General features: G+C 36.7%; 1 protein-coding gene across 1 annotated transcript in view; it reads right to left on the bottom strand.

Moving 5' to 3' along the window:
- Positions 1-477: 477 nt before the first annotated feature.
- The window catches only part of ext1b (exostosin glycosyltransferase 1b), a 386065-nt gene continuing 361002 nt past the window's right edge, over positions 478-25540 (bottom strand). The window contains exons 8-11 of the mRNA XM_061982613.1: positions 12322-12411; positions 9976-10136; positions 6385-6556; positions 478-3513 (exon numbers count right to left, since the gene is read on the bottom strand). Coding sequence (XP_061838597.1) covers positions 3328-3513; positions 6385-6556; positions 9976-10136; positions 12322-12411 — 609 coding nt within the window. The 3' untranslated portion in view covers positions 478-3327. The remainder of the gene's footprint in view (positions 3514-6384; positions 6557-9975; positions 10137-12321; positions 12412-25540) is intronic.

The following is a 25540-nucleotide window of genomic DNA, read 5'->3' on the forward strand; positions in this document are numbered from 1 at the left end:
TGTATAAATATACATATATATATACACACACAGATATACGTATATATATATATATATATATATATATATATATATACAGATATGTATATATATACTGTATATATGTATCTGTATGTATAAATATGTAAACATATGTATGTGTGTATATGTATGTCTGTATATATATATATATGTATATATATATATACAGTATGTGGATACATGTGTATGTATATATATGTGCATATGTATACATCTATGTATACACACATATCTATATATATGTATCTATATGTGTATACATGTATCCATACATGTATACAGTATGTATATGTATGTATGTATGTATATGTATCTCTTCTTCTGCTAAACTACACATTTTTTTTTTTAAACTTGGAACAGATTAAAAACAGTGGTAACTTAATGAGATAAGAGCTCATTGTTATGCTTCAAGTTAGAAGAAACAAATTGTAGTTCCAAACAACGCTGCCATTAATGTGTACAATAACTGGTCTTGTATTAGCATTAGCTTATAGCTAGAGATGGACATAGCTTTATTTTATGAGCACAGGAAATGAGTTAAGAGCTCTGAAGTGAGTATGGAGGGAATAGAAGTTGTTCAGTGAGACACAATTATGGTCAAATAAGTTTGTTTTATTATAAATCATTCTTACAAAATCAGCATATTTCTTCTTAATGGTGACCTGCGAGCGCTAGAAAAGTCTGGACTCACTGGGCGGGAGGAGGAGGAGAAGGCATCAGGACAGTCGGTCACTTATCAGCTCTGACAGGCGTGATTGAGCAGTATCCCAGAACATGGTCGTCGTGGTAACGCTGTGCATTAAAAACAAAAGCGGGGGTTTCGTCCACAACAGAAAGTCCTCGGCAGTGCAAGAACTGAGGTGGACAAAAAAGGCACAAACAAACAACCAAGAAACATTAATTGTCCGTCACGTGTTTGGTTTTGGGGAAGAGCTTCCACAACTATTTCAACTTGCATATTTTTCTTTTGGTCCTGATGCAGCGGGAATGCCAGGAACTTAGCCATCCTTTTAGTGTTGGGACACAAACTGCCAGGATGATGTCAGCGCTCGTCATCATCCAACATTTTACTACAGCTCTTCTAAATGCTTCCATCTGCTGCGCGCACTTTTTATTATCCTCCTCTTGCTTTTTATCGCCATTTTGCAATTGAACTCACGCCGAGAGCCAAGACGGTGCATCCCCCACTCAATTCCACGGCGATGGCGCACGAGACCGTTTATGTGATGCAACTTGAGAGTAGTCTGTGTACAGCACGACTCGACACACTTAATAACTCACTTTCAGCATGATCCAAGGCTGCATGAGTGCTCTGTTCGAGCCGCGGTTCATTTAAATGTGGTGGATTATTGGCAATACAATTTCATACATGAACTCCCCTCAGCGATGCAGGATCCACCTCGTAGTGTGCAGTCCTCTTTCCAAAAATAAATATATGTTTATGTACAATTATGATTTGATCTGCAAGGCCGAAGAAAATGTACGTTTACTCCATCGTCTCCAACAATTATACACGGTTTATAAAAAAGCAGACATTTAAAAAAAAAAAAAGAAATGTGATGTTGAAATAATAATAATAATAATGATACATCAAGTAGGAAAAAAGTGCTTAGGATGAACACTTGAATGCAACATTCAGTCACGTGTTGAAATGAACACAGGAAGTACATGATCATTCAAATGGAGCTTAAACTCAGTCGGGATTTTATGATATTAGACAGTGCCTTTGCTGTGTTCCACTGCAAAACTAATTCATTGATTGAAAAAAGTATTTCTCTACTCACAATATTTCATCAGTACAAAGTAACTTTAAGGCTTGTAACATCGCAGGTAAAAAAAAAAACAATTAAAAATAAAAACTTCAGAAGCAAACATTTTTATAGAAGTTTGCCTTGACAGTCATGCTATTTTGTATTCTACTTTAGCATCATTTTTTTCCAAAATAAAAAAAATGACATGGAAAATTGTTTAAAAGTAAAAAAAAAAAAAATGTTCTTTGCAATTTAGCCTTGTAAACAATGTATGTAATAATGGTGAAATAAATCAATTTTCACCCCATTGCGTAATAATGCCACATTTATACAGTCAAAGGTAACAATTTGGTGCGTTATGTAATAAACCATCCAATGTCATGCATTAATTATAAAAACTTCATTACATTTCAAAGGTTTATTATTACATTTTGTAATGTGTAACATTACATATTGCACCATAAATCAAGGCTAAATTGGCAAAGAAAATTATATTTTTCATGACATTTTTTTTCTTTTTGAGAAAAAACTGACATAAGCTAAAATAGAATAAAAATAAAAAAAAACAGTATGACTGTCTTTGTAAACCTATAAAAAGTGGAGTTTTGCTTTTCTTTGAACGTTTTGTTGGCTCACACCACTGATGGCAAATATTGAAAAATGTGACGACGACCATAGAAGTTGACACAAATGATGAAAGAGTGAAGTTAATGCAGTCATCTCCCAGTTATTGTTTTCTGCACCTAACATTTCACTTCGTACACGTTTTTAAAAATATATATTATAAACTTTACACCTTCTAATACTTGTGTGACCATGTTCCTTAAAACGTCGCCTGGACACTTCATTAATTAACCACTTTATGGCGGCGACAGTTTGACCCTGGAGTAGATGATTTCCTACCATGTTTTTGACGCTGGGCAAGTGCACTTTAGGAAGTACACTTAGAGTGCAGAGTTTCTGACAGTGTTACTTCCCTTGCACTCGTGCTCTACTTAGACTTTTCAATGCTGATTGCAAGTCTGACAGAAAGGCTGCTAATAATAATAATAATGTGTTGTTTTCATTCAAGTTAATCAATGACTGTCAGCCACGTTGTTGTCGAAGATGCTCCCCAATGCTAATGCTAATGCTTGTTAGTGGACTGATTGGCATTTTTGAAAAAGAAGAGCACCTGGGTGTCTCAAAGTAAACGAGGCAGCAATAAATAACTTAAAAAAACAAAGTTGGCACTCCCAGGAAACGGTGACCAGGTTTAAGTACGACGAGCACATGGCAGGAAAGAAAAGATGTTAAAAAAAAAAAAAAAAGACATTAAGGCCTGAATGAGGAAGTTGTGATCATAACTAAAAAAAAAAAGAATTGTCTGCTTTGAAAAATTCCAACCCTTGTTTACAACTGATTTGTACAAAAATCAAACCAGGCGACAAAGCAGCTGGGGTTGAGTTGGGTTGTCATGGTGTCCTGATGCGGGGTAGGTTGCTAGGTAACCAGACACCTTGCTGAGCCAGCGGGATAGTTTCTCTCCAAGAGTGCTTCTCCTTCGGCGGGCGGGTCAGAGCCTCTCGATGTCCCTGTACTTCTTACGCAGGATGGACACCTGGTCCTTGAACAGGACCGGATCCAGCCTCATCTGGGAGCGCACCAGCGGCATGGCGCCAAACCAGCTGGCAAACTTGTTCATGCACGTCTGCCGCTGAGCGAAGTGGTCCGGGTCGGCCCAGCGAGACGCTCTTGATGACTGCGGGGGAGGGAGCGACGTGTGAGTCATGTGACCATTGCTTCTTTTGAAATGTACACGCGAGTTTGAATTGACAACGATCCATGAACTAACTGCACTGACTGACTGAAAACAAGAGACATTCACGTATTTCCCCTTTAAGAACCAACATACCCCAATCTAAACTTACATGAACACATTTCTGTCCGAGCAACAACGATAATGATGTGCTCTCTTAGAGGGCGATGCTCTTTACACAGAGATGGAGGTGTTTTTACGGTGCGTTCAAGGACCGCTGAACAGAGTAGGACGCCACGCCAGAAATAAAATATTAGATTTTTTTGTGCATGTTTCATTTAAATACATCTTAACAGTACACACCAATACAATATTAAGACTAAAACTATCAATGAAGCAGAAGACAATTTACTATTGTGCATGTCTGTCTATTTTACAGTGTGCAGTTTTGCCTCATTCCTGTGAGAATCCTGCGTGTGACTGAAGCAGCTGTAGTGTGCTCAAACAACATATGTGAGCAGATACTACTGTATCATCTCTTACCAGGTGGGTAGTGCTTTCTTCACGCACGCTTCAATTGAGGCAAAAGTATTTGGTGAAAGTACTTTGAGCACATTCAACAACACCGTCATTATGTGACCGTTACATCCCTACTACACAAAAAATATATAATATAAATACATGTTTTTATATAAAACGTTAATGGTTGTAATGTTTATACAAATGTATATTAACATTTTTGTTACATTAATTTGGTCTTTTTTTCATGTTATTGGTGTGATATTGAGGAATATTCTTGCTTTTTATAACAGTCATACATTTTGTTTTTACATAAATGTGTCTAATAGCTGTAGTCCTTTTATATTACTTTTTATTAAAATGATGGAGACATCATTGCTTTTAAACTTTAAAAAAAAATATATCAACCCTATAAAAGTTATTGATATTTTTGCTTTTATTCCCAAAACAGGTGGATATATTTTAACAATTATTTTATTTTAGATTTTTTTTATATTAAATGTAGAGATGTCCGATAATGGCTTTTTTGCCGATATCCGATATTGTCCAGCTCTTAATTACCGATACCGATATCAACCGATACCGATATATACAGTCATGGAATTAACACATTATTATGCCTAATTTTGTTGTGATGCCCCGCTGGATGCATTAAACAATGTAACAAGGTTACATTGTTACATACTTTTACATACTTTTTACAAGTTATGGAAAAAAATGCCAACATGGCACTGCCATATTTATTATTGAAGTCACAAAGTGCATTATTTTTTTTAACATGCCTCAAAACAGCAGCTTGGAATTTAGGACATGCTCTCCCTGAGAGAGCATGAGGAGGTTGAGGTAGGCGGGGTAGCGGGGGGTGTATATTGTAGCGTCCCGGAAGAGTGAGTGCTGCAAGGGGATGTGGGTATTTGTTGTGTTACGGTGCGGATGTTCTCCCGAAATGTGTTTGTCATTCTTGTTTGGGGTGGGTTCACACATATTTGTAACAGTGTTAAAGTTGTTTATAGGGCCACCCTCAGTGTGACCTGTATGGCTGTTGACCAAGTATGCCTTGCATTCACTTGTGTGTGTGAAAAGTACTTCTCCCTACGTCCGTGTACACAGCGGCGTTTTAAAAAGTCATACATTTTACTTTTTGAAACCGATACCGATAATTTTGAAACCGATACCGATAATTTCGATATTACATTTTAAAGCATTTATCGGCTGATAATATCGGCAGTCCGATATTATTGGACATCTCTAATTAAATGTGCTACCTCAGTTTTTATTTGGTTATTTCTTGTGGCTTTTTATTGGTGAGATATTAATTGTATTGCTTTTAAACACAGCATTTTAGTTTAAGATGTTCCTCAAATTTAAATGTAACTTTTTCAACTTGTTACCTTCTTTGAAGATGATATTCAGGAAAAATATTGTGCCACATTTAAAAAAAATCAAATTTAGCACTTTTTATAGTTTTTTGGGGTGTGTTTTATACTATTGGTGTGACATACATATGATTGTTTTTAATACTAAATGTACTACTTTTCAAACGTTTATTGGTACGATATTAAGGAATATTTTTAGAGATGTCCGATAATGGCTTTTTTGCCGATATTGTCCAACTCTTAATTACCAATTCCGATATCAACCGATACCGATATATACAGTGGTGGAATTAACACATTATTATGCTTAATTTTGTTGTGATGCCCCGCTGGATGCATTAAACAATGTAACAAGGCTTTCCAAAATAAATCAATTCAAGTTATAGCGGGGTGTGTATAGTGTAGTGCCCCGGAAGAGTTAGTGCTGCAAGGGGTTCTGGGTATTTGTTCTGTTGTGTTTATGTTGTGTTACGGTGCAGATGTTCTCCCGAAATGTGTTTGTCATTCTTGTTTGGTGTGGGTTCACAGTGTGGCGCATATTTGTAACAGTGTTAAAGTTGTTTATACGGCCACCCTCAGTGTGACCTGTATGCCGTAGATATTACGTGATTGGGCCGGCACGCAAAGGCAGTGCCTTTAAGGTTTATTGGCGCTCTGTACTTCTCCCTATGTCCGTGTACACAGCGGCGTTTTAAAAAATCATAAATTTTACTTTTTGAAACCGATACCGATAATTTCCGATATTACATTTTAAAAGCATTTATCGGCTGATAATATCGGCAGTCCGATATTATCGGACATCTCTAAATATTTTGGCTTTTTTCGCCACATATTTTTAATGCAGTTTTAAAACACATGTGACTAATAAAGGAGGGCAAATAAAGTACTCATCATTGTTATTTTTTTTATGTATTTCAGGAAAGAAAATGTCTGATAAACGTGTGTGTCAATCAAAGACTCGGTTGTGTTGCAGGCCCACCTGGCCCATCATGGTCTCCTTGTACTGTTTCTTCTGGGTGACCTTGATGGGTGGCAACTTGGTGACGGCAGAGACCAGGAAGTTCATCAAGATGTCCTCACAGTTGGCCAGCTGGTCCACCATGGTCTTCAGACTGGAGGGCAGGTAGTTGGTGTACAGGTGATGGTAGTACCTGCAACACACCACAACTCTCTCTAAAACTGCTCGTTCCACAGCTTGAATAATTTAGGACCAACTTTTTGAAATTTTATATTGTGTCTTTTTTAGGGGCTAAGAATATCTGAACTATGAATGTATGTAATTGTTCTGTGACCTTAGGCTTTTAAATCTTGTGTCTACTTTACTGTGGGAACTTGGATAACGTCCTCTTTCTATGAACTACTTTCATTGGGTTGGCATAATTAATCAAAAATAAGTTTTTTGAATATTTGGTCCAAATGAAGGAGTTTCAGTATTTTCAGAAGTTAGTGAGTGTGTTGTAGAACATGTGACTTACAGTAAGTGGAAATGAAAATACCTTTCTTCCACCTACATTAATTTGGGTTAAAACTGGCAACTCAGTCGCCCAAAATGGACTGTACGGTAATTTAGTGTAAAAACCACTGTAAATGTGAGAACTGTTCAGTAAAAATAAAACTGGGACTGTTTTTCCATTTACAGTATATATGCTGTAAAATTGTAGATTTTACAGTTGTACCGTACAAAAATAACATTGGTACCGTTTTTCCATTTGCATTAATGAAAGAAAAAAACATTGCGGATTTTACAATTAAAAATAGTCACCTGAGTCCCAAGTGGGAGCGTTTTGATTCACAATAATACACTGTGAAAACTATTGTACATTTTAATGGTAAAAAAAACAACAACCTGGCAGCTCAGTCAGCAGAATTTTTATGTAAAAATAACAGTGGTAATGCTATTTTTCCTTAAAATCATTTCAATTTCTCAAAAAAGGGCTGATGCGCCCTATGATGCAAAAAATACATTACATTCATTCGGTGGAAATCCGGCAAATCAGTTAGCCAGAAATGTTACCTTTACACAGTAATGTTCTGTAGAAATGTTACCTTTACACAGTAATGTTCTGTAGAAATGTTACCTTTACACAGTAATGTTCTGTAGAAATGTTACCTTTACACAGTAATGTTCTGTAGAAATGTTACATTTACACAGTAATGTTCTGTAGAAATGTTACATTTACACAGTAATGTTCTGTAGAAATGTTACCTTTACACAGTAATGTTCTGTAGAAATGTTACATTTACACAGTAATGTTCTGTAGAAATGTTACCTTTACACAGTAATGTTCTGTAGAAATGTTACCTTTACACAGTAATGTTCTGTAGAAATGTTACATTTACACAGTAATGTTCTGTAGAAATGTTACCTTTACACAGTAATGTTCTGTAGAAATGTTACCTTTACACAGTAATGTTCTGTAGAAATGTTACCTTTACACAGTAATGTTCTGTAGAAATGTTACCTTTACACAGTAATGTTCTGTAGAAATGTTACCTTTACACAGTAATGTTCTGTAGAAATGTTACCTTTACACAGTAATGTTCTGTAGAAATGTTACATTTACACAGTAATGTTCTGTAGAAACAACTGGAGATTTAACTTATGTAAATTGGCAACTCGGCCACCAGAAAACAATCAGATTTTACAACAGTAAACAGTTGAACTCTTTTTCAACTTGCATTTATTCGGTGTAGAAATAAAAGTGGGACCATTTTGACTTACATTATTAATTCAGTAAAACTGGCAGCACAGTTGCCAGAAATGATCCTTTTACAGTAATGTGAAAAACTTGCAGGTGGGTCAGTAAAAGTGTTTTCCTATTTAGCATGCTGTAAAGACAAGTCTAGATGGTACAATGGAAAAACTGGCAGCTCAGTCACCAAAATAATAACAGTGGTACAGTTTCATTTACAGTAATACACTGTAGAAGAAATCTATAGATTTTATGGTAAACCTGATTTTACCATTGGTAAAATGGTACTGTTTTTCCCCCATTAAATTTGGTGTAAAAATGACCGTATTTTCCGCACTATAAGGCGCACCTAAAAACCTCAAATTTTCTCAAAAGCTGACAGTGCGCCTTATCATCCGGTGCGCCTAATATATGGACCAATATTGAGCCACAACAGGTCTCGCAACTACGGTAACTACGCCGACTTCATTTTCCCTCGTAGAAGAAGAAGAAGCGCGCGGTGCATGCTGGGATATATGACTGCGCGAGGCGTGCCGTTTCATTTCCATTTGTGTGTTTATGTAAAGACCCCAAAATGGCTCCTATTAAGAGACATGCTTTCAGGAAGGCAGGAATTGTCACTGAACTGCTAGACAACAGCAGCGACGCTGACTCCATTAATGAAGACTTCCGTCTCGTCGAAGACGTCATATATCCCAGCATGCACCGCACGCTTCTTCTTCTACGGGGGAAAATGAAGTCGGCAACTGCTTACCGTAGAAGAAGAAGCGCGCGGTGCATGCTGGGATATATGACTGTGCGAGGCGTGCCTTTCATTTCCATGTGTTTGTTTATGTAAAGACCCCAAAATGGCTCCTATTAGAGACACGCTGACGACGCAGAGTTTGAACTTAAGTCGATCAGTCACGCAGTAGAACACGGGAATAAAGCAGCAGAGACACTCACTCGATTAATGACGACATGTTGGATGCCGTATTCGCCCAACTGTTTAATTCGGACAATAAAGAAGAATAATTGGAGGGATTCATGGATGAGGAATAACTTAATAAAGTGAGCTTTACATGTTTATTTTGTGTGACATTAACGTTTGAGCAACGTTGACTTATTGATATTGTTATTGCTCTGCACTATTTCCAGTGTTACTATATTGTGTTTGCACTAACGTTTGATTTACCGTAACAGTATCACTGTTTTTTTACGTGTTTATTGAATCAGGGAAAAGTTCCTCTCCACTATGTGATATAAATGTTGCACTACATGTTAGACCTTAAAAGATAAACAAAACACAACGTCACTGACTTTACCTCGGGAAAATAATAAAACAGCTGTTTATTCATTTTGGGAGTGAACAGAGTTGTCAGAACGCTGGTTTGTAATCTATTAATAAAGTTTGACTGACCTATCTGACTGTTTTGTTGACATTCCCTTTAGCGCAGCTCCATCTAATGGATGCATAACATAACCCCAGCCTTTACTGTAGCGTCTATTTTATGCGCCTTATAATCCGGTGCGCCTTATATATGAACAAAGTTTTGAAATATGCCATACACTGAAGGTGCGCCTTATAGTGCGGACAATACGGTACTGTTCTTTTTACAATAAAATTAAGTTTTGTTTTGTGCCATAAAATCTATAGATTTCTTTTACAGTGTAATACATTTTATAGCGAAATCCGTTGTTTTTGTCATACAACAAGGTGGCCTAAGGATGTGTGTTTATATTACAGTATGTCATATTTCTATTATTGTGTGTAATATACTGGATACAAGGAGTGTAGTCTAATATGGGGGTTTAGTTCATGTTAACTGTGTTTAAAATAAAGTATTTATATAGGAGTGAGGCTGGCACCATACTGTAGAAGTAGTAGTAAATAATACCTGTGGTACATTGCTGCTCCTGTCAGCACCATGGAGTAGTCGTTGGTCCACTTGGACGTGTAACCCCAGCGCTCCTTGTTGCTGTCCCAGAAGTGACTGCGTGCGGGATAGCCCACGATTCGTTCCGGAAAACTCTGCCATACGGTGAAGGCGAAGTCCACCTGCACACACACACACACACACACACACAAATATGATGTCAATACACATCGTTTGGTATCAACTAAATATGGGAGATATACCACGTCTGAATTGACCTGGACTTTTAGTGCATGAATGAAGTGCACCTCCAAATAAAGAAGAGCATAGAACAGAGATGGGGAATATATTCATAATAAATATGCAAAGTGAAACCACTCTATAAATCGCAAGGAGTTTCTTTTGTGTGAAAAATGACACATTGTCTTTGCTTTTCTTGCAAAAGTATTCCAGAATTGTTTACCATTGTGATTAAAATAGTATTTACAGTAGGGCTGCAACAACTAATCGATTAAATCGATTATAAAAATAGTTGCCGATTAATTTAGTCATCAAATCGTTGGATCTATGCCAGGGGTCGGCAACCCAAAATGTTGAAAGAGCCATATTGGACCAAAAATACAAAAACAAATTTGTCTGGAGCCGCAAAAAATTAAAAGCCATATTTCATACAGACAGTGTGTCATGAGATATAAATTAAATTAAGAGGACTTAAAGGAAACTAAATGAGCTCAAATATAGCTACAAATGAGGCATAATGATGCAATATGTACATATAGCTAGCCTAAATAGCATGTTAGCATCGATTAGCTTGTAGTCATGCAGTGACCAAATATGTCTGATTAGCACTCCACACAAGTCAATAACATCAACAAAACTCACCTTTGTGCATTCATGCACAACGTTTAAAGTTTGGTGGACAAAATGAGACAGAAAAAGAAGTGGCATAAAACACGTCCTAGAAAGTCAGAGAAAGTTATACATGTAACCGAACTACGGTGAGTTCAAGGACTGCCAAAATTAGTAGGACAAAACGGTGCTTGCCAAATACTCGAATCAGTGAAGCATGTTTAATATAAACAGTGTGCTTTATAACAATTAGGGAGGTTTGTGTTATGGTTGTCCTCCTACAGAAACCATATTAAAACAAAAAATATATTTTTTCCCCCTCATCTTTTTCTATTTTTCATACATTTTTTAAAAAGTTCTAGAGAGCCACTAGGGCGGCGCTAAAGAGCCGCATGCGGCTCTAGAGCCGCGGGTTGCCGACCCCTGATCTATGCTATGCGCAGAGGCAATTTTTTTATAATTTTTTTTTATAAACCTTTATTTATAAACTGCAACTTGTACAAACAGCTGAGAAACAATAATCAAAATAAGTATGGTGCCAGTATGCTGTTTTTTGTCAATAAAATACTGGAAAGGATAGAAATGTAGTTGGTCTCTTTTATCCGATTATTAATCGATTAATCTAAGTAATAATCGACATATTAATCGATTATCAAATTAATCGTTAGTTGCAGCCCTAATTTACAGCAGTAAAGTATACCTTTTTTTAAGTTAAAGTACCACTGATAGTCACACACACACACACACACTAGGTGTGGTGAATTTACCCTCTGCATTTGGCCCATCCATCACTGTTAATTGGTTCCAGACCTGACTAGGGTAAATGAAGTCATTTTCTAATATGTTTTTAACACCCACATAGTAACCTTTAATCCCATGGAGTAATGCTGCCTGACCATGATACTGATTGGTTTGGTCTCCGCTAGTGACAAATATTACTGTAATGATAGTTTTACTTAATCGAGCACAGTAATACAGTACACGAAAATGCAATAGAGAGGAATGTAAAATGCATATTTTCTACATATGTTAAAAATACATTTATTTTATAAATATGATTTGGGATCCCAGAAGACTTTGACTACATGGACTGACTTTCCACCTTTTGTTTTTGTTAAGTTTATTTCCTGTAAATAATTTCTATTTCTATTCCACAATTTCCAGTACCTCGGAATTTAATAATAAAATTGAGCTGATGATAAAGACTACTGTCTTGTTTTCTTATCATATTTCGCAAGTATTTCACAAGTATTTAACGTTAAATATAAATAAACTAGTTATCCAATTTAAAAACATTTCCAATATACATACACACACACAAATAATATATTGAATAAATATTAACAACAACATTGCAGCTGTGCATGTAATTAAAGTATGTGCGTGTTAGGAAATATTCTATCTGCCTGACTTTGCAGACTAAGTGACTGCAACACAACACTGCAGAAGTACAAGTTTGTATTGATGAGGACACAGATTGTATTCTGCACATGAAACAGGAGAGCGTGTGGAACTGACCTCGGTGGTGGACAACACCGTGTCTTCATCCAGGCTGAGGACAGCATCCGTCACTATGGCGTCGTAGGGGAAGAAGCGGCTGCTCATCACCTGCAGGGGGCGACATGGAGCAGAGTGCTGGAATCAAGCAGCTTTATTGAACATTTTAGGACCGGGAATGAAAACTACTGACATGAATAAAATTCTCTTTGCTCTAAAATATTTTCTTATATTGAACTTACTGAAATGTTTGTACAACACAGCTGTGAAAATATCTACTACTTTGTACTTTTGAAAGATTCACTAAATAAATGGATGATACGATACATTTTGTGCACTGGTCGAAACTGCAAATTTTGGTATCGATTCGACGGGTGAATGATCTACTATGTATGATAAATATCAGTATCAGTAGCCTACTAATATCTGCAGTACTAGACCCATTTACAGAATCAGCACCAAAGAAATATGATACATTTTGAGCAATAGCTAATACTGCAAATTCTGATATCTATACAATAGGTTCATGAAAATATAATTCATATGATAAATATCAGTATCAATACTAATATCGGCAATTCTGATCAATGCAGACCAACATGTAAACATGAGTCGTGTGTCCTGCGGTTCTTTTCCCTTCTCCTCCATCACACGCAACAGACAAAACAATAGGTACACTTGCACTACGCACTAAATGACCAATGGCTGGCTGACCTTGTAAATACACGCTTGTCTGCATTTCTTTCTTTTCTAATTTAATGTTTCACTTTTCTTTGACGCACTGCCATCAGAACAGTCTGTCATATGCCTGGGAGACAGTGCGAAGGGCAAAAAGTGAAGAGGCGAAATGTGAAATGTCAATAATGAGCCACAAAGTGCTTCATATGACATTTTACATAAAATGTTTCCTTAGCCACTTCCTGTTCTGTCACTGATAAAAATATAACAACAATTTTTTCTTGACACAGTCACTGTTCCCCCTTTATCTAATTATAATTAGGACCCCAATTTAGCACAGGGCGGCCTTGGATACAGTAACAATTTCTAGAGATGTCCGATAATGGCTTTTTTGCTGATATCCGATATTGTCCAACTCTTAATTACCGATTCCAAAATCAACCGATACCGATATATACAGTCGTGGAATTAACACATTATTATGCCTAATTTTGTTGTGATGCCCCGCTGGATGCATTAAACAATGTAACAAGGTTTTCCAAAATAAATCAACTCAAGCTATGGAAAAAAATGCCAACATGGCACTGCCATATTTATTATTGAAGTCACAAAGTGCATTATTTTTTTTTAACATGCCTCAAAACAGCAGCTTGGAATTTGGGACATGCTCTCCCTGAGAGAACATGAGGAGGTTGAGGTGGTGGTGGTGTTGGGGGGCGGGGGGTATATTGTAGCGTCCCGGAAGAGTTAGTGCTGCAATGGGTTCTGGGTATTTGTTCTGTTGTGTTACGGTGCGGATGTTCTCCCGAAATGTGTTTGGTGTGGGTTCACAGTGTGGCGCATATTTGTAACAGTGTTAAAGTTGTTTATACGGCCACCCTCAGTGTGACCTGTATGGCTGTTGACCAAGTATGATGGGCATTCACTTGTGTGTGTGAAAAGCCGTAGATATTATGTGACTGGGCCGGCACGCAAAGGAAGTGCCTTTAAGGTTTATTGGCGCTCTGTACTTCTCCCTACGTCCTTGTACACAGCGGCGTTTTAAAAAGTCATAAATTTTACTTTTTGAAACAGATACCGATAATTTTGAAACAGATACCGATAATTTCCGATGTTACATTTTAAGCCATTTATCGAACTGACGATATTATCGAACATCTCTAACAATTTCCAGTACCTCGGAATTTAATATTAAAATTGAGCTGATAATAAAGACTACTGTCTTGTTTTCTTATCATATTTCGCAAGTATTTCACAAGTATTATATAGTAGATTTTGCCTGCAGTTGCAATTCCAAAATGTTAGATGGCAGTATTGTATAGACTATTGTGTGTTGCCTAGCCAGGAAGTAGTCTTTGCCATTAAGCTTAAAGGAGAACTGTACTCCTTTTAGATTTTTGCCTATCGTTCACCATCCTTATAAGAGACAAGAACACCATAGTACTAGTACTGAAGGAATTCAGTCGGTACTTCTTCCTAATGTCACCTGACTTCATATTCTTCCACAGCGCACGGAACTAATCTTCTTTCTTTTCATGCCGTATTCAGTAAAAGTATCTTTGTGCCATGAATGCATAGACTCATTACTACACAGAAGGAAGATAAAGCATGGAAAACATTTGCATCTTGACAATATTTCTATGTGTGCCGTAAAAAGATCTCAGATGGGAGCGCACCAGCCTCTGTGTGTGTGTGTGTGTGTGTGTGTGTGTGTGTGTGTGTGTGTGTGCGTGTCTGTGCGTTGTGCAAATGCAAAGTACCTCCCACACAAATAAGCAGACACCTCAGATATGCATAGCTGTGATGGGCACACACACACACACACACACACACACACACACACACACACACACACACACACACACACACACACACACACACACACGCTTATATAAAGACAACGAGTGTTGCAGTTATTCATCGCATGTTTTGTTTTAAAACTGTCTGCTGTGGAAAGCGTTTCCAGTTCAATGTCATGTGACCTTAATGCTTTCTCATCACCTGACCTTCAACACCTGACCTGCTGCACTGAAGGCAGCTGGCCTCTCAATTGGTCTTCACTGCCACTGCAAACGCCATAAGAGGATGCTAAAATGATTTGGCTTTTTTTAAATGCCATCAACAAGTCATAATCCTTTGAATTCCAAGTTGTAATCTCCCTCAGCATTGCAATACTTGCTGTTCTTACTGCACGTGACAGCTGCAACCAATCAGAGCGTTGACATCACAACTTAAATCAAGAGTGTCCTGGGCTCATTTTCAGCATAATTTTTTATTATGAATTATTAGTTATTACATTATTACACTCATTACAAATGAGCATCTTTAATGCACTATTACGGTGGACCATTGATCCAAGTTTCTATATTATCGATACCAATAGTAGTATCCGTATCGGATCGATGTTTTTCAGTTCTCTTCTATGTTTAATAGCACAAATATTATGTTTCATTGTTGGATTGTTAATACCCGTCGTTAAAATATAAACAATAATTGATGTTATACTGTTTTTTATTGTTGTATTTATGTTTTATTAAATTGTTGATAAACCAATATTTTTGTTAGCCTAAAATCTTTGATTCTGATATAAACCTGATTAACAAATTAAAAGCAAATTCATAAAATAAAATGATGACATTGTGTGCACTGGCCGATACTGCAATAAATCTGATATTTCCATTAATATATAACTGTACAAGATAAATATTAGTATCTGTACTAATATCGGCAATCCTGGACAGCGGACACATATTTACTTGGTATCAGATCAATACCAAAATCACCAGTATCAGCAAATTCACAAAATAAATTAATCATATGCTGCATTTTATGCACTGGTCATTACTGCAAATGTTGTTATTTAGCCAATAAATTCATGAATATATAATATATATGATCAATACATATTTACTTGGTATCACATCAGTACATCATTTATAGTATTAACTAATTCATAAAATAAATTAATGATAATATACATTTTGTTCACTGGACAATAGTGTAACTGTTTGATCCAATAGGTTCATAAGTATATGATATACTGTATATAAATGATAAATATCAGTATTAGTACTAATTATGGCAACCCTGAACCCATATTTACTTGGTATTGGATCGATACCAAAACTTACAGTATCAGTAAATTCACAAAACAAACTATTAATAACATAAGACATCTTGTGGATTTGCCGATTCCACAGATTTAGGTATCGATCCGATAGGCTTATGCATATATAATATATATGATTGATATTAGCATCAGTACTAATATCGGCAATCCTGGACAGCGGACACATATTTACTTGGTATCAGATCAATACCAAAATCACCAGTATCAGCAAATTCACAAAATAAATTAATGATATGTTGCACTTTGGGCACTGGTCATTACTGCAAATATTGGTATTGAGCCAATAAATTCATGAATATATAATATATATGATCAATACATATTTACTTGGTATCACATCAGTACATCATTTATAGTATTAACTAATTCATAAAATAAATTAATGATAATATACATTTTGTTCACTGGCCAATAGTGTAACTGTTTGATCCGATAGGTTCATAAGTATATGATATACTGTATATAAATGATAAATATCAGTATTAGTACTAATTATGGCAACCCTGAACACATATTTGCTTGGTATTGGATCGATACCAAAACTTACAGAATCAGTAAATTCACAAAACAAACTATTAATAACATAAGACATTTTGTGGATTTGCCGATTCCACAGATTTTGGTATCGATCCGATAGGCTTATGCATATATAATATATATGATTGATATTAGCATCAGTACTAATATCGGCAATACTGGACGCACATTTACTTCGTATCGCAACTAGGGCTGGGCGATATGGACGAAAAAGTATATCTCGATATATTTTTACTTAAACTTGATATTCGATATATATCTCTATATATTTTTCGGTGAAAGTATACATATAAAGATATAAAAATGTTTGTGATATTTAGTGAAACTGAAGTGAATGACAACTGTACTGTAAACACTTTTATTAACCCGCTTAGTCAAGATGGGTATTAACAGCACAGAAAATAAACTGTTTACCGGTAAGTAGCACAGAATAACATAACATAAATACAATTTTAAAATATTATTTCTACATAAAATAAATGACATAGCTGTGCAAATAATACAAAATGTATCAAACTTAGATAAGAAAATACATTTGCAGGCAGGCACTTTGTGATTTCCCTTCCTGGATATATATATATATATATATATATATATATATATATATATATATATATATATATATATATATATATATATATATATATATATATATATATATATATCAGTATCAATACTAATATTGGCATATTAATATCAATTCCCTCCATCCAATTGTATATCATAATACAATATAAGATCGATATCAGTACTGCTGAATAGAGGTGTGAGAAATAATCGATTTTTAGATGCATCGCAATTCGGACATGCAAAATTATCAAATCGATTAGTAAGCATCAATAATCGATGTATTAATTGTAGATAAAGCAATGCAGACAGTTCTAAAATCTGGCTGACTGCAGCGATCCACCGACCAGCTCCTTTACTATCTGGCACTTATGGTCCAGTTTTCTACACATTTTCCTTAATTTAATACATGTGGGAATTAATTTAACGGTTTCTTATTCCAATTGATTTTTTTTTAAGTTGCAAGTGATAAACGCTTATTTAGTGAAAATACATGTACAACTGCATTAAAATACATAAATTAAAGATGCATCAATAATCGAATCGTAGCTCCTTGATCGTTATCAAGAGGTGCCCAAAGATTCCCACCTCTACTGCTGAATAGTGATATCAAGTATATATATTGTATTCTTATGATATATCTGATTGATATCAGTATCAGTACTAATATCCGCAATACTGGACCCATATGTACTTTGCATCGGGTGGTTAACAACACTTACAGTATTGGCAAATATGATACATTTTGTGCAAATTATAGTATCGATCTGATAGATTCATGAATATTATAATAAATATGATACATATCAGTACTAATATCAGCAATCCTGAAGGCATATTTACTTGGTATCGGATGAATATTTACAGTATGGGCCAATGTACACATTATAGTCTTTCAAACTGGCCCCAATGTTTTTCAGTGAAAAAAGTTTGGAGACTCCAGACCTAAACTAAGCAAATAAAGTATCATGGATGTATTCTTGCATAAAATGCATACCGTATATTACCAAATAGTAGTCCGGGCGTTTATTTCACAAAATCAATTTTGGAGACAGGCGTTTAAAAGAAGCAGGCGGTTACTTGCACAAGGCTTTTATTTTTGCACCAGCCGTTACCAGGCCATTATTTGGTTACAATGGTTACTGTCCAGTATTTTTTTTTTTTCGTACAAAAAACTTTAAATGTAAAAGCTATTGTAAACAAAAAAACAAGAGATCAACATGAGGTAGGCTATCAAAAGACAAGAGATCAACAAGGCCTCAACATGGCAGTAGTGCAACAATTGTCAAATAAAATACCAATACTAAAAATAAATAAACTTTTTATATAAAGCAGCCTACCGGGAAAAATAAAATTATGGTACCAAGTACTTAGGTATAAAACCCATCATCAAAACAGAACAATAATACTGTCACTTTAATAAAAGGCTACAGTACTCCAAGTTTTAAATAAAGCAGCATACAGGAAAAATAAAATTATGGTACCAAGTACTCTATAAAACCATCAAAACAATAATACTGGAGCAAATGCAACCCCAGTAGCATTTTAATCTAAATTATGCAAATAACAGCCCATGGGCGGCTATTTGGACATAGACGGTTATTAGGAAGAGCCCGTTAATTCACAAAATGGGGTCAGACCCCGGGCGGCTATTAGGACATGGACGTTTATTTGCCCAAGGGCGTTTATTTGGTAATATACGGTACCTTATTATTATTGGTCATATGTTTACATGTTACCTAGACTGTCTTTGACTATGGCACAAGAACAAGCCTGATAAACGATGCAATGAAAAGATATTTACTGTTCCACACACGCAGTATCACTGCAGGAGAGTGTTTTCCCTGCGGCCCACCGTGTCACCGACTAAAAGAGACCAGAGGATGGAGAGGACAGAGACCGAGTCGTCTTCCCACTCACTTCTAAAGAGGCCATGCTGTGTCAGCATTATTACTGTTGTCTCCCGCCGTACGACAAAGCAAACAAGGCATCCACTTCTCTGGGCGGTTAGACAACGCCGAGAGGAGGGACCCTAAACACAGGGGCCGTGGTATGCATTGTAATTTGTGATTTAAGTCCAAGTTGGCTAACAATGCAGTGCCGCTAATGGGAGTACACCATTATGCCGTCCAAAAACATCTAAAAAAAACCACCAATACCCCATGTCATAATCTGAACATTAACAAGTATTAGCGATATTGTTATTATACGTGCTCAAGCTGAGGAACTACTTTTAGTGGCGGCGTGATCTCAGAGCTAACTAGCTTATGCAGCTATTGAAATACTAAGACTGCATCTTCTTTGAGTTGGTGAAAGATAATTCTAGATTAATAATCATGCCTCTCACTTGTATAGGTGAAAGTTGTGGCCATACTTGGTGGTCAACTTTGTCATTCAACTTAGACCCGTAGATGTTGAAAAAGATACGGAAAGTTGCTCCTTTTATTTTATTTTTTTAACCTGTGCGAGGATTATGATTATTTTTTCACCTAAACAGTAATCTCATCGGTCAACCCTCCCAATTTTCCCGGGAGACTCCCGAATTTCAGTGCCCCTCCCGAAAATCTCCCGGGGCAACCATTCTCCCGAATTTCTCCCGATTTCCACCCGGACAACAATATTGGGGGCGTGCCTTAAAAGCAGTCTTTAACATCCCCTACAACCTGTCCTCACGTCCGCTTTTCCTCCATACAAACAGCGTGCCGGCCCATTCACAAAATATATGTGGCTTTTACACACACACACAAGTGAATGCAATGCATACTTGATCAACAGCCATACAGGTCACACTGAGGGTGGCCGTATAAACAACTTTAACACTGTTACAAATATGCGCCACACTGTGAACCCACACCAAACAAGAATGACAAACACATCCGCACTGTAACACAACAGAACAAATACCCAGAACATTTAATAAAGTCAAAACACAAATAAGACAACAAGAGTTGTATCCCACACTTCTCTTTTCTAAAGTAAATCTGTACAGCAGATATGAGCATCTACATCATTAATATGATTTGCCTGAGTGGTTGGACAGGACAGATTAAAAAATAAACAAATAAAAACATTTTTATCGATTTTTCTGAGTCGATTAAGAAATCATTACAAATAAGACCCGCCATTTTTTTTGACACCCCTATGTGAATCAGCTAGTCTCTCACCCCAAGTACAGGAAAACTTGACAAATGCATATCATTATTTAAGTCAATGATGCTATTTTTTACTTAAATTGACATTCCTTGTATTGAATTTGGCGGCACTATTTTATAAAAAAATAAATAAAATAACTTTAAAAAAAAAAAGTGACAGTGAGACAAACAGAGCAAAAGAAGGATGAAGAAGAAGAAAAGGGGGTGTTGCCAAACCCCAGGTGGTTTGTAACGTTAGAAGTGCGACATACTAGCCTGGGGCTTCCTGGTGCCCTCATGGAATGTGAGCTCTTACAGTAGGAATCTGCCTTGCAGCGCTTTAAAGGGGAGCAGCAGGAGAAAGGACCGTAGGTGTGTGTCGGACACATTAAGCCACCATCGAGATTCTCACCAGCCCGTCAGTGCTCACATTTTTAGGGCGCATTTTCTCTTTCTTTCTGTCAACAAAGCTTTTGTAAAGCCTGCACCCCAAACAGTATTTGTTTCATGTCACTCAATCTGTGGCGCTCAGCTTCAAGGCCGGCGGGGAGGAAACTATCTTTGCAAGCCGTACGCACGGCGCTGAAGGCCAGACAGATTTTGGAAACAGCTGGACACGGTCGTTTGAAGCAAATGTAGCACAAAAGAGAATAAAAAAGGGCTTTTTTTGAGAGACGTACAGCTGTAGCTTCACATGCACATACCCCATTAGGCACCACTAATTAGCAGTTAGCAAAATTGGGTTGAAATTGCAGTGCATGAGCACACAAATACACGACATTACCTCAGCAAACCTCTACAACAATACTATTCAAATGGTGGCACGGGGGCCAAATCCGGCCCGGGAATGACAACATTCCGGCCCCTGACTTCAGTTCAAAACAAACAGTTTTCCAGCAAATTCCTAAAAACAGTAGAGTGCTCTTGTTGTTTAGAGCAGTGTTTTTCAACCACTGTGCCGCAGCTAGTGTGCCGTGGGAGATTATGTCATTTTACCTATTTGGGTTAAAAATATGTTTTGCAAACCAGTATTATAGTCTGCAAATGATGTGTTGTTGAGTGTCGGTGCTGTCTAGAGCTCGGCAGAGTAACCGTGTAATACTCTTCCATATCAGTCGGTGGCAGCCGGTAGCTAATTGCTTTGTAGATGTTGGAAACAGCGGGGGGGGGGTGGGGGGGGTGGGGGGGGTGGGGGGGCAGCGTGCAGGAAAAAAGGTATCTAATGCTTAAACCAAAAATAAACAAACAGTGAGGGCCCCTAAGAAAAGGCATTGAAGCTTAGGGAAGGCTATGTAAAACGAAACTAAAACTGAACAGGCTACAAAGTAAACAAAAACAGAATGCTGGACGACAGCAAAGACTTACTGTGGAGCAGAGACGGCGTCCACACAGTACATCCGAACATGACATGACAATCAACAATGTCCCCACAAAAAAGGATACAAACTACTGAAATGTTTTTGATTGCTAAAACAAAGTAGATGCGGGAAATATCGCTCAAAAGAAGACATGAAACTGCTACAAGAAAATACCAAAAAAAAAGAAAAAGCCACCAAAATAGGAGCGCAAGACAAGAACTAAAACACTACACACAGGAAAACAGCAAAAAAACCAAAATAAGTCACGGCGTGATGAGACAGGTCGTGACAGTACACCTACTTTGAGACAAGAGCTACAGTGATGCATGGTTGGTTATGGTTTAAAGTCATATCCGACAATTGCGACAACGACTTTTTACTGTCAACTGAGTTTCGTTTTTTTAATGATTTCTGCTGGTGGTGTGCCTCCGGTTTTTTTCAACGCAAAAAATGTGCCTTGGCTCAAAAAAGGTTGAAAAACACTGGTTTAGAGGAACTTGGACCTCTGTAAACACATTGGCAGATTCTTGCAATGACATTTTAACTTTGCTAGCAAAACAGAAGAGGGGTCTAAACTTGTAATTTCTAGAACTGAGGTGCTCCTCAAGGCACTCCTTTAAGTCCTCTCCTTTTTGGCAGTTATTTTTCAAAATAAGATTTATGTAACTAATGTGTTTCTGGAGCTTGTTTACTTCAGATGCAGTCAGTAGTCATTTGTTCCAAATTCTTTAGTCACACGAGTGGTGTTCCTCAAGGTTCCGTTTAAAGTCCTCTTTTTTTTCATCAAGTCTTTTTCAACTTCTAGGAGACTCACATAATTGCAGCAGATTCTTAAAAACACTACAGAGCTGTCCTAAATATGATCTTTGATAAGCTTTGTTTGCAAAACTTCCTTAAAAACAGCAGAGAGCTCCTGTAACTCTGACAAAATAAATATACCAAAATCAATTGGCTACTGTAGAAGACATTGGTTGTCTGGGATATAAAAAATAAAAATAATAGTACAAGTAGAAGCCCAGCCCCTTGGTCCTTAGCTTTCTGGAAATGTAGCCCCTAAAACAATGCAATTAAAAATCCTTGCTCCACATCATCATTCAAAATGCAACATGTTCTTGCTTAGAAAGAATTTAAACACTCCTCTCTCAAAATCTGAAGTAAGAACAATCTTCACCCTAAGCTACCCACTAGCTGCTGAAGCTAGCTCTCCATTCAGCTAAACAGTCTGAATAATAGCATTGATACAGCATGTTAGCCCAATGCTTACGACATTAGCTTAATGGCGTATCAATAGCACGTATAAATTATGCATAAGAACACTACTACAGTGTAACCATTAAGTCAGTGTGTGTTGTTTAGTCGATATCGTACACTTACAAGCCTTGTTGAAGAGGTGGATGAGAATTTTTCGACAACTAGCAGATAACCTTTCTACTTCCGGTTCAGGACAGCAGCAAAAGGAAGTACTTTATCCAACTGCAATACCTACAGTAAGTGTATTCAACCACAAGATGGAGCCACAGCACAAGCAACAACACACAGAACTACACTGGGGGCGTAACAATACTACTCAAGAATAATGAGGAGCAAGGGATGGCATATGTGCATGTCATTTTTTTTTTGGAGTTGGAGTCTCCAATAAGGCCAGAAATAGTTTCAAGTGTTTCAAGTTGCGAAAACATTCTGACAGATCCGGCGTACGAAGTGTGTGTAAGAAGCAGAGTTACACTGCCATTGACACTTCAGTCCCATTATAATGTGTTTATGAGCGAGAGCAAAAGGTAGCGACAAATCTATTTGTTGTGATCCAAATTTATCACTTAAGTCTAACTCAATCACTTAAGTCTAACACACATTTTAACAATTTGTAACAAAATTCAGTCATTCCACTTGCATTAGTTTACGTTACGTGGGCGGTTTGGACTGTACTAATAATTGGCAACAGGCTAAGCAGCTGTGTGCGCGTCTACATATCTATATGTGCACAGCAGTGGAGCTGGTGAACTACATTATCTTTAAACTCCTCGTGCAGGTCTGGATGATTGTTATTTAAATGTTTACCAATGTTGGAAGCAATGGTGATGATAGTTTAATTGTAAATAATGTAAATAATTCAATGTATATACTCTGATGATTAACTTGTGTGATGACTGTATTATGCTGATAGTATATATTTGTACCATGAATTGATTTACGTGGAGCCCGACTTGTTAAGTTAAGTTGAAAAACTTATTCGGGTGTTACCATTTAGTGGTCAATTGTACGGAATATGTACTGTACTGTACAATCTACTAATAAAAGTTTCAATCATTCAGTCAATCAATCAAAAAATTCCACCTTTGGCGGGGGAGGTTTTGAAGCAGCGCTTACGTGTTTAAAGCGTCACCTTTATTGATAGTTTTGAACCCCAAATACCTCATATCCACGCACCCCTCTTTATTAACCAGTAGAATTGCCGTTTTTGCCATTTTCCTCTCCACACTGTTTTTGCTTGTATGCACGTTGCGTGTTGACCAGTGTTAGTAACGCCATTACTTTAACTAGTAACAAGTACCGTATTTTTCGGACTATAAGTCGCAGTTTTTTTCATAGTTTGGCCGGGGGTGCAACTTATACTCAGGAACAACTTGTGTGTGAAATTATTAACACATTACCGTAAAATATCAACTAATATTATTTAGCTCATTCACGTAAGAGACTAGACGTATAAGATTTCATGGGATTTAGCGATTAGGAGTGACAGATTGTTTAGTAAACGTATAGCATGTTCTATATGTTATAGTTATTTGAATGACTCTTACCATATGTTACGTTAACATACCAGGCACGTTCTCAGTTGGTTATTTCTGCCTCATATAACGTACACTTATTCAGCCTGTTGTTCACTATTCTTTATTTATTTTAAATTGCCTTTCAAATGTCTATTCTTGGTGTTGGGTTTTATCAAATAAATTTCCCCAAAAAATGCGACTTATACTCCAGTGCGACTTATATATGTTTTTTTTCTTCTTTATTATGCATTTTCGGCCGGTACGACTTATACTCCGGAGCTATTTATACTCGGTAAAAATACGGTAATCTGATTTAGGTTCATTCCAACGCTGTCAGCGATAGCGTGATGTAACGTGGCACGCTACTTTTGATGTGGTTTTATGTAGAGATGTCCGATAATATCGGCCTGCCGATATTATCGGCCGATAAATGCGCTAAAATGTAATATCGGAAATTATCGGTATCGTTTTTTTTTTTATCGGTATCGTTTTTTTTTTTTTGTTTTTTTTTATTAAATCAACATAAAAAAAAACAAGATACACTTACAATTAGTGCACCAACCCAAAAAAAAAACCTCCCCCATTTACACTAATTCACACTCATTCACACAAAAGGGTTGTTTCTTTCTGTTATTAATATTCTGGTTCCTACACTATATATCAATATAAATCAATACAGTCTGCAAGGGATACAGTCCGTAAGCACACATGATTGTGCGTGCTGCTGGTCCACTAATAGAACTAACCTTTAACAATTAATTTTACTAATTTTCATTAATTACTAGTTTCTATGTAACTGTTTTTATATTTTTTTACTTTATTTTTTATTCAAGAAAATGTTTTTAATTTATTTATCTTATTTTATTAATTTTTTTAAAAGTACCTTATCTTCACCATACCGGGTTGTCCAAATTAGGTATAATAATGTGTTAATTCCACGACTGCATATATAGGTTGATATCGGTATCGGTTGATATCGGTATCTGTAATTAAAGAGTTGGACAATATCGGAATATCGGATATCGGCAAAAAGCCATTATCGGACATCCCTAGTTTTATGTCAACAACAAG

The sequence above is a fragment of the Nerophis lumbriciformis genome, linkage group LG21 (genome assembly GCF_033978685.3).
Source record: "Nerophis lumbriciformis linkage group LG21, RoL_Nlum_v2.1, whole genome shotgun sequence".
Classification (NCBI taxonomy): Eukaryota; Metazoa; Chordata; class Actinopteri; order Syngnathiformes; family Syngnathidae; genus Nerophis; species Nerophis lumbriciformis.